The sequence below is a fragment of the Strix uralensis genome, chromosome 2, assembly GCF_047716275.1.
Source record: "Strix uralensis isolate ZFMK-TIS-50842 chromosome 2, bStrUra1, whole genome shotgun sequence".
NCBI classification, from domain to species: domain Eukaryota; kingdom Metazoa; phylum Chordata; class Aves; order Strigiformes; family Strigidae; genus Strix; species Strix uralensis.
Genome location: NC_133973.1, coordinates 37,626,764 through 37,638,025, shown reverse-complemented (window position 1 = coordinate 37,638,025; position 11,262 = coordinate 37,626,764). Strand labels below are relative to the sequence as shown.

The window sequence follows — 11,262 nt, the reverse complement described above, 5'->3', positions numbered from 1 at the left end:
TTGTTATACACTCAGAAATACTTCTAGTGAGTGGAGAGAAATATCAAGGCATTCTGGAGTCCATTTTAACAGATTTGTACCACAAATACGCAATCACCAGTATCCTGGAAAGGCACCCTTGGAAAAAAGTAGGTAGGAGGCACAGCCAAAAGGGTCAACCACTAACGTAAACCCATGCAAAATGTCTGGAGTAGCAGGATCGCTCAGCTAGGGACTAAGCACCTGGATTTTCATGCTGTGTACAGCATACTTGCAACAGGCAGCAACTTGCCTTCTTAGTCTTCCTGGTTAATATTTAACAGTGCAGCCTATGCAGGGTGCACTGCTGGCAGCCCAGTACTTCTCTCAGCCCTGGTCTGCCAAGCTCAAGGCCACAGCTGCAGTGTAACACTGGACAGATTCCCAGCATTGAAGTGAGGGGACTACTTTTCCCTGAAAAGGAAAGGAGTAGTCTCTGGTGATGGTTACAAAAAATGTTCCATTTCCTAGAAAACAACTAAGAGGAGAGAGGGCATATAGTTCATCATCCTATACAGTGAATTATGCATCCTCTGCAAGCACCTAACTAGCCAAACTTTAATCATACTAACTCTCATTTACTGTTCTTCCTCTAAATTTTTGCAGAAAGATCTCATTTGATCAAGAAAGGAACAATGATTTCTGTACCAGTGACTAGCATACTGTGCTGATACATACAATGTGAAAGCAAACCCTGGCTCAGAAAAGAGCAACAATAACAGGAAACTTTCGTAACACCGCTACATTTTTAAGTGAGATGTTTTCCAGAAACAGCATGAATTAAACCACTAGTACAAGGGCTCCTCTTCAAAAACATGTTGACTGTTTTTTAAGGCAAGAAAGAAAAGCAAACACAAACCAATTGTTTTGCTTTCCTAACAGTATAACAGAGGCAGGTTTGCTTATTAACTTGAAAGACAATATGACTCATTTTAAATATTTTATATGGCAGTACGATTTCCATATTTTGTATCGAAATATATTTATGCACATGCAAGATTTTTATTATGAATTTTGCTTAATTTCTATGAACTATAAAAATTAGATTTAGAATTATTATGATTTCCACCTAAGAGAACAAGCATAAAATAAAATTAAGATGTCTAATGAAAACAGGGCATGAAGATTATAGAACTAAAATCAAACATGAATAGCAACAACCAACAGTAAGAAACAAATAACACACACACATATCCTCCGGAAAAAAATGAAATGGCTTTGGAATAAAAATTGCAACATCACAGTCTCATTAGACTGATCCAGAGATAGCAGAACATTATTTCTAATAAAAAACAGAAAACACATCCATCAGGAATAGTAACTGGCAAGGGTGAAGTGAGCAAAAGTGGATTATAAAAATTAAAAAGGAGGCATAGGATGAGATACTTTGGGAAGCGTCCCAGGATGACACCTGGCCACTGTCATTGTGACTTACATACTTCGACATTGCTACAGGGGTCAATCCAAAATCTTCCCTTTTCTTTGTTTGATCAGAATTGCTTTAAAACCCTTTGGATGGATTTCACTGTATAACAGAAAACCATAAGCTGTAGCTATTTAAAGACTGTTGTCTCCTTGAATCAATGCAGCATCTTCAGTGTTTAGACACATTCATTACAACTGAAACTAGTCAAGAGGCTGAGCCCTTCCAAACCACAGCAGCCTTATTTTCAGTGGACTGTTCACTTAACAATTGTAGCTCAGTTCCTAATCTACTGAAAATACTCTCAATTACTTTAAAGTCCTCTCTGAAACAATTTTGGCATGCTTGATGTACATACACACTGCATTTCACATGGGTCATTCATTTCTTTTCAAAGTTACCATGCAGCCTTAATTCTCAGAGGAGACTGTAATACGCATCTACTTGCAAAGACAAAACTGATCAATTAAGTGTTTTTCTTAACCAAAGTTGCATTTTATACAGAAGGAAACACATAATCGCAAATACCTCTCTGCAGTCCAATTCGAGGTTTTGTCCTCCAACCTCCAGTTTGAGAATTTCAACCTGGTAATACCACTCCTCTTTGATCGGTGTGTACCAAATATCACCCTTGTACAAACTTGGTTCAATTCCACCCAGAACCTAAGGGAAAGGAGAAAGGAATTCACAGGCTTTAAAATCCCAGATGTTTATTTTTGGAGCAGGTACGGTAAAAAAAAAGGGGAATATTTAACTCTGTGATACACAGAGCATCAAAATTTTAATTTAGCACCATTTGTAAGGATTATACTGACAAGTTCTTTGTCAATAATAAAGCAGTATGAAGGAGATCATGCTTCAGTCAAACAGAATTCCCATATTGGGCCAAACTACCAGCATCTTCATCTACAAGCTCACACTGATTCCCTTATGAAAGCCCCACTGTTTAAAATCAAAACAGTATCTTCAGTGGTTTAATCTAGCCAATGTATAAAAATGGGACAGAATATTAAACTTGCACATCATAAATTCACTTTATCAGATCAGAAAAACCTTAATACTGTTCAAGAACATTTCATTTTTCTTATACACATGCAAAATGGAATATGACCATCCTATCATTGCTATCACTATTAGCTTCCATCAAAACTGACTTTGAAGCTGACTGGGAGCATACTGGACCATCAGACTTTGAACTGAACTAACATAAGCGAGTTCTCTCTTGGGCTTCATCTATCTCAAGTGTGTTAACATTTACAGTATGTGAATTCTCAGCAAAATAACTATTTGTGGTCAATTCCTGTGCTGATATGCTTATTTCAACTCCTGATTCCAGATAAGTAATGGCCAATTCTTGGTTCCACTAAAACTGATGGAAAGACTTTCCAGAGTAACAACAAGTGGTAAGATCTGGTCTTTAGATTTTTTTCCTTTAATAAATTGTCTACAAAAAAAGGAAAAGAGCCTTGATTCCTCTCCCCCTTTTCACATCATGTAAAAAAATTACTGTAGCATTTTGATGAGATTGAACAAATTTAGCAGCTGAGTAAGGTACCGCTCAGTTTGAGAAAGGTAGCAGAATCTGACCTGAGGAAACACCACAACATTTATGTTTTTGTTTATTAAAATTAAACTTGAAATACAGAAGTTTAGTCAAACTTGAGAGAGAGAATAAGAATGGAGAATGAAAACAGACACTTGAATTTTGCCTAAGTGCTTAACTTTTCCTTAAAAAAACATATAAAACATTTTATATATTTAAACACTAAATTTGGAATAAGTAGGATAGTCATAGAAAAGAGGGAGAGAGATTAACAAAGATACATCTTCCCTCTCAGATTGACAGATACCCACAAGACTACCTCCGTTGGTACCACTTCCAGAAACAGGCAGTCCAGCACCACACATCTGCAAGGAGAAAATGTTGGGGATCTTTGCCTGCCTCACGAGAGAATCAAAGAACGTCTCCACAGAACTTGAAGGCTTGAAAGTGTTGAAAAACAAAACAAAACAAAAAAAGAATTGAAGACGTATTTATTAAAAAGGTTTTTTGCAGGAATGAGCAAATCATTCCAACAAGACCACTTTTCACAAGTAAATTGAGTTTCTGACAACCAGGTGATGAAAATTCTAGATATAATAAGTCATTAAAAAAACAACATCTGTCATTTTTCTGTTTCTGTTGCTTTTAAAAATATTTCTACACTTGACCACTGTCACAGAAATCCCTAAAGCATGAGAGTATTTTCCAGTTGCGGTTTTCAAACTCAAATACTAGTTTCAGTTTCAGGCAGAAACTCTCACCGATGCTTTCTGTTTGGAAAAGGCTTTGTATTATTAGAAAAGTCAAATGTAACTTGCCCTTCACAACTTCCCACAGTTAAAAGGCAGAATTTTAAAGTGAGGATTTTCAGTTTTTAAACATAGTTTAATTCTGATGAACTTTGAATTCAGTGGCCCTTATTTCTTCTTTCTTTTAAAGAACTTCATATCCAAGCATGCTCACTTCAACTGATTACTGGCCATCAGGTTCTTTCCTACACTACATGTCATGATTTCTTTTGCAGTTATTAGAGTACTGCAATTTCACTGTAATTCAGATTTCCAGGCAGGTATATCTTGTGACAGGCAGAGACCCTGGCTAGCTTGCAAGGTGCCAAGTGCTCTTACTACACAAAGCACAGAGCAGCCTCAGAAACCAACACTATTTCAGTCTTTGGAAGAAAGGAAAAAATAAATCCCCTGAATACACTATTTGCCCAAACCATAGTTTGAGAAGCAGCTCTTCTCTGTCTGGCTGACAACAGTATATGACAACAAGTATGGCAAAAGTCAATACAATGATCACACAACTCTTGAATAAAGCATTTTAATTCCAGAGTTGGCAGGCAGTATTGAATCATTTGTTCCTACGGAATATATCTCTGTGAATTTCTCAGATAGTTATGTGTAGGTTGAAAACTATGACTATGTAGATTTCCAATCATGTTTTCAGTTTTAGATTGTGAGATTATAAATTTTAGACTATAAATTTTAGGTTTTAATTTAAACTTCTACCTGAATTTCCTACCTCCACAAGAACAGGATGTGCTTGGTTCTATGTTCATGAAAACACTGTAGCTAGTATTTGTTCTGAAATTATCCATATATGCCCTCCACCTCAACCTTTACTTGATGAATGGAGAATGTTTTAGAATGAACTGCCAAGGGCTTTGCCAAGTAAGTTCATCAGTCCATTGGCAAGTCTCGAGAGAAATCATCAGAGCCCTAATACATACCCTCCACACATAGAACAGAAGACTTTACTCTCATACTCTGGTACTACAAGCTCTGTAAAAGCTTATTCATTCCAGAGGAGCTAAAATCAGAGCCTTCACCACCAGAAAAGCCAAAATCCTCACATGTGACTGTGGTACCATCACAGCCCAATTTATTCTTTCTGGAACAAACACAAAGGATCCATAGGAAAGAGTGGTTGGAAGGGAGGAGTCTAATGCTGACAGATCATCTGCTCACTTTAATAGTTAGATTTCTATTTATTGTCACTGTGAAAGACAATAACTGCAGAAAGGATGATTTACCTTGGCTAAGGCATTGTAGGCAAGACCAAGAATCCCATGCCATTTAACCCCTGGTAAGAAGAAATTCTCCGATTCAAGAATAGTAGCAATGTTGATGGTGTAGCTGCCATAGATCCCTTTTGGGATAGTAATGACATCTGTACCCAGCACTCCAGTCCAACTTCCTTGACTGTACTTAACTGTGACATCAATCCCTTGAGATTTGTATGTACTTGACCTTTAAAAGAAAAAGATACACTTATGCATGAACTGTTCATTTACAATGCAAGACAACAGAATATATTCAATCTCAATTCTTCCCAGAGAGGAAAAAAAGTGAAGTCTGCAAAGTCAATCACATATACTCACAGAAGAAGGGGGACGGATTGTAAAAGCAGTAAAAAGTGTAAAGAAAAAAAATCTTGAGCCCCTGTTTCTATCCTGAAGCCATCAATGACTCAAATCTTCACAATGCGTGTCTTTTTTTTTTTTAAATCTAAGGTATTATGCCACCTAGTGCAACATGTCCCTGACTCAGACTGGTCCATCACAATAGGAGCAATACTCTTTAACTGGAGATGGAACATATTAAGTGGCAGTAGGAAATGAAAAGCTTCTGAATTCAAGCCTAAAATTGAAATGCCAAGCTAACTGAATAGCTGTAGACTAATACTTCATTATTTTATTAAAAAATCCATTTTGGGTAAATTGGAATGTTATTGTGAGTATCAGCAGTAAGACACAGGTCTTCTAAATCTGCAGTTTGGTCTATCAGGAAGTAAGTAGACTTGGATATTATTAACAAATGGTCACTGCCTTGGAGAAGGAAAAGGAGTTCCTTCTAGACCAGGGCAGCAAAGGCAAAGGAACAGTTAAGTATGGCAAGCAAAGAAAAGTAAAGAATTCTGTTTAGAAGGCTTAAAAAAAATTAGAAAAAACTTAAATGGATTTTTCATTTTAAAATCCTGTAGTATAAATACAGTAATCATCATCTGCCTGCATCACTACTGAAGAGCTACAAAAGTTCTAGATCCCTTAAAACTTATTTTGGTCCCGTGACTCAGCATACAGCTTCCCCTTCTGAAGACACAGACGACCATGCTCAGTTCATCTGAACAGACTTTTCACTTGACAGCTTTTTTAAAAGTAAGTTAAAAAATGTCAAGTGCAAAATAATTTCATAACACCACCTTTACATGTAAAACAACAAAAAGTGCAGGTGATTTATCAAGTGAGGACAGTTTTATCAACCCAGCTTTAATCTAACAGCTGGTCTGACAGAAACAGCCACATGAAGTGACTTCACAGCCACCTGTACCTGAGCTCACCAGAATGAAGTTGGTGTGATTTTGCCTATTATGGGGAACAACCTTTAGGTGGCAACACAGACAACTCCCATCCATTCAAGCAGACACTTCCTCCTGAGGGACAATTTAGCCATATGGATCATGCAATTGATCCTCTTCCTAGCTAAGGGAGGGAGGGAGTAGTAAGAGGCCAGGCTCTCTTAATTAGTTCTTGATACTCCCAACACCTAACCCTTCAAGGCTCAGTAACTTGTACCGATGTCCAAGACAGCACAAATATATCGGATAATAGGCCCTACAGATTATACCTCAAAATGCAGAAATTCCAGAGATACTGTTACTACCTGTGTCTGGTCACTTCTACAACTACTTCTGTTTTACCTTTCTGTGTAATTCTGCGTTTGTATGATACTTAGACAACAGAACATCTCTGCTCAGGCAGGGTCTTCGGAGCACCACTGTGATACTGGCAGTACATTTTATAAATCAAAACAGAGTCTCAATAACTAGTGATATAAGAGAAATCAGGGGTGGGGCAGGAAAAGGAAGGGAAAATACAGTGCTCTTAATGTAGAAAAGTGTCCGGCTGTGGAACAGAAGAGGAAACATCTGAAATCAGAGAGAAAAGTGTGTGCTGGGAGAATGAAGCAAAGCAAATCTGCAAATACAGGTACTGCATGACTAGCAACAGGAGCAGCACACAGTTCTTCTTCCGTAAGTGGTAACAGACTGATGGACTGAGCTGTGGACCAGGAACTGAAAGACTGGGTTCATTTTCCAGCATGGCTGGTGATCTTTCCTGTGGAAAAGTCACTTCCTCACACTCTGTGCCTCAGCTTCCCCACCTGTAGAAAAGGGTACGAGGACAGTCATCTCATTTGTAAAGTGCACAAATGTTGAACTGAAGAGAAGGCTTTATTATTTCCTTCAAGGAGTGAAATTCCTAATGTGGGAAGGGATCTTACATAATCCTTGTGGCAGTAAATTATATTCTGTTCTGCAAAACCACTTCCTGCTCCATCTTCTTGACTGTAATCAGCCTGTGTTTTTCCACCTCACTGATCTAAAGGAAGAAAACTTCTTTAGAGGTCAAAACTAGAGACTTGTTCTAATTCATGGGCTGAGTATTTTAAAACAAACACACAGCACAAAAAATTCCAAACAAGCTGTTTTGGCTGTGGTAAGAAAATAAGAAATTCAACTCTTCCATCAGGACAGACTGTATCTTAGCCAGAGGCAAGGAAAAAGGCCTTCTACATTATGGTGCTGTAGTGACACTACTCCCTTCATCTTCTCCTTTCTGGTTACTGTCTTCTCTCCAAAGCAACCAACAGAAACATGTTCCTCAAATCTCGAATGGATCTCAAGCCTCAGCTGAGAAAACTAGCAATGGGTTCATTTTCTCATGCAGTTACTCCTCATTACCAGCATATAGCACTGAACAAAATGTAACCAAAATATTATTTCTCATATCATGCTTCATTTGAAAGAAGCTCAACATGGCAACGAGAAGTCCACTACACAGAAAGCCCTGCTTAACACCAACCTCACCAAATGCATGCAATTCCTTCTTAATTCCATGCTCTCTTGCTGCTCTGCAACAAACCAGGACTTCAGATTTTCCTGCTCACCCGCTCACTTTTTCCTAAGCACCAAATCAATGTCTCCACAGACAACAATGGCAAAGAAGGGACAGAAAACAGCAATCCACAAAAAAATTTCAACAAAAGTTTTGATCCCGTCTCTAGTGATAGGTGGCACAAGATAAGCGATTCAGGGCCAACAACTTTATGACAAAGCAAACATCAAAACCCAGTATAAATTATTGATTTTTAACCAAGAAGTCCCATCTAATTTGCACGGGTTCTAGAATGAGTTTATGGTTTATCCCAAACCACAAACTGTACAGGTATACAACCAAACTTGCAGGATCATACTACAAAGCAGCATCTTACTTTTGGTTGCTGGTACGTAATTTATTGTATTACCTCAATTTATTGCCCATAATTTTCTTACCTTCCTGTCTCTTGGAATGATCAATTCTTGAGCAGTTTGCTCTTGAAACTTTAGATGGTGAGGCAGTAGTACTCACACTGAAATAAAACTGAATGCTGTTGCTGAATACTGACAGCCCTGAGTATGTCACTCTTTCACTTACAGCTACAGACCCATCACTGATACTTTAGTTTCAAATGTAAAAATCCCTTTATACGTCCATTTAAGTAGCTCTTTCATCATAAGTAGCATACTCAACAAAAACTACTTGTTATTTTGAACAGCATGAGGAACAAACGTGATTTCTTTTCAGTTCAGGACAAATTAGGCCATTTCCCAAAACCTTATACATCATGGTGACTTATGGTCATCACAGCAGACTCAGAACTTTTCACAGCAAAGTTTTCTCAGGGCCACACGAAAGCACAAGCTGTGAAAGAGTTCATGATAACAGCTTTATTCATTTTGTACAGGAAGACTGATAATTAAACAGTAGACTTATACGACATGCATTATATGACATACAACATCATTTAACAAGCTAGTTCTAAAATTACTCAAGGAGGACTCTTCCTGAACAATACACCCTCCAGGCCCTTTGAAACAAAGATAATGCTTTTCCTATGCACCCTCCTCAATTTCAGTCAAAAAACAATCATGCATTTAATTTCAGATTTTGATCATTTGAATAAAATTAAACTAAGAGTGTGGCAATCAGGAAATTCAGACCCATCACTCTCTTTCTGCAACACAGTATTAATATTCTAATAAGCACACATCTATAACTCAGTCCCATTAACTTTACAAATTACTAATCCTTCTTTCCCATCGTCTTCAATTCGCAGTTTATGACTTTCATTTGGAAGCACTTCACGACAATATAGGGAAAAACTGCAGGAATGATTACCAGATGAGAGGAAACCTATTTATCTAATTTTGAAGTGTTCCACATAGTGGGGAAGAAAAGTGCCCATAGGTCATTTGTCTCATTTACACATGGGTAAAGGTCACTCTTAGGTAATTTTACAGATCCAGCTGATGTGATATTAAGGCCCCTGTCTACCATCTATGCAAAGTCATGACAACCAGGGAAGGTAACCTAACTACTGGGAAAAGGCTATCATAATGCCAGTCTCAAAAAGAGATGAGCAGCAGTGCCCAAGGAACTACAGGGCCACTGGGCTTCATCTCAAGTCAGGACAAGTCCAGAGAACAACTTCCTGGAATCTGTTCCCAAGCACATAAAGGGCAAGAAGGTAATCATGGACACTCAACAAGGCATTTCACAGTCGTATCATGCCTGACCAACCTCGTTGCCTTCTACAAGATGACTGGCTATGCAGATGCGGAGGGTGCAGTGGCTGTAGCACATCTTGACTTCAGTCAGGCTTTTGACATCATCTCCCATGGCATTCTCATTTGAAAGCTGAGGATGTGGGGCTGAACAAACAGGCCACTGTGTGGGTTGAAGATGGGCTAGGCCACTGGGCTCAAAGGGCTCAGCATCAGTCTCATGACAAGCATAGTGCCCCAGGGGTTGTGAGTGGAGAAAAAATTGTTCAACATCTTCATCAAGAACCTACACAATAGACAGACTGCACCCTCAGCAGATTTGCACAGGAGACTACATTAAGGGGAGAAGTTGCCATGCTGAATGTCAGAGCTTGAATCCAAAAGAGTATCAACTCCATGCATCAGGATAGACTGGGAAGCAACTGAAAAGGACTCAGAAGGATTTGAGGTCATGGTGAACACTAGGCTGAATAAAAGCCAACAGCATACTTGCCCTGTGCTTACAGCAAATTCCACACCAGGCCATATTTGGGGGGCCGTGGACAACATATCCAAGGAAGTCGCTCTCCCCCTCTGGTCAGCACTGGTGAGACCACACCTGGAATAGAATGTGGCCAGCTGTGGGATCTGGAAAAAAAGAGGAACTGGCAGAGGGCTATCAGACAGGTCAGGGTCCACGAACACAGAACCTGTGATGAGAAGCTGAGAGGAGCTAGGCTTCAGTTTTGCAGACAAGAGGCTAAGGGGAGATCTCATAGCATTTTACAACAACTTGAAAGACAGTTACAAAGATGACACAGCCAAACCTTTCTCTGCAGTGCCAGACACAAGGGCCAACACCCAAGAGTTACCTTCTGTGAGGTTCAGGTTGGACATTAGGAAATATTTCCTCCACAGGAGAGTGTGGCACACAGCACTGAAACACACTGCCCAGAAGGATCATGGATTCTCCACCCTTAAAGGTTTACAGGATTTGGTTGGACTCAAGACACGCCTGACCTGATCTGGTGACAGTCCTGCCTCATCTGGGATATGTACTAGGTGACCTACAGAGGTTTCTTGCAAGCAACATTTTTGAAACATCTAACTGACTTCGGTGGGGCCAGGATCCCTCCCAGGTGACATTTCTTTGTATTTAAAGCATTTAAAATAGAAGAAGCATGGCATAGCCAGGTTCAAACATGCTAATGGTTGCACTTTATTCTGAGCATATTGCAATACTCCATCAATCCAACCCAAACCAGAAATTGCTATTGCAATTGCACCAGACTGTAATGACTTGAGTTTGAATCATTTCACAAAGCACCCTTAACTGTTCCAGGTGTAAATTTCAAGGTTTTATTGTTAACTTCTTTATATCAAAGTTCTCAAAACACAGTGTACACTGACAACACTGATAAAAGACTTGTAACCTTCAAGTGATTTCCCAGTCTTTCTCAACACACCACCTCTGCCGCTGTTGCTGTTTCTAACGGTTTATGGTTCTTATGAGAGGCCTTGCCCTTCCAGACAAAATAACATGACTTAAGAGAAAATGGAGAAGGAATGCTTGTGCTTTTAATTCTTTGCAATTAAGTTTCCTCTATCCACTGCCTATGGAAGGGTGTAGCTGGTACACAAAACTCTGCAGTAGTGCAGAAACAACTTTCAAGTGCAAATTCTGGAA

General features: G+C 39.0%; 1 protein-coding gene across 1 annotated transcript in view; it reads right to left on the bottom strand.

Annotated features, from left to right (window-relative positions):
• Nucleotides 1–11,262, bottom strand: part of BACE2 (beta-secretase 2) — a 53,542-nt gene that overhangs the window by 18,976 nt on the left and 23,304 nt on the right. Inside the window, exons 3-5 of the mRNA XM_074858376.1 lie at nucleotides 5,023–5,239; nucleotides 3,296–3,424; nucleotides 1,970–2,104 (exon numbers count right to left, since the gene is read on the bottom strand). Of these exons, the coding sequence (XP_074714477.1) occupies nucleotides 1,970–2,104; nucleotides 3,296–3,424; nucleotides 5,023–5,239 (481 nt within the window). The remainder of the gene's footprint in view (nucleotides 1–1,969; nucleotides 2,105–3,295; nucleotides 3,425–5,022; nucleotides 5,240–11,262) is intronic.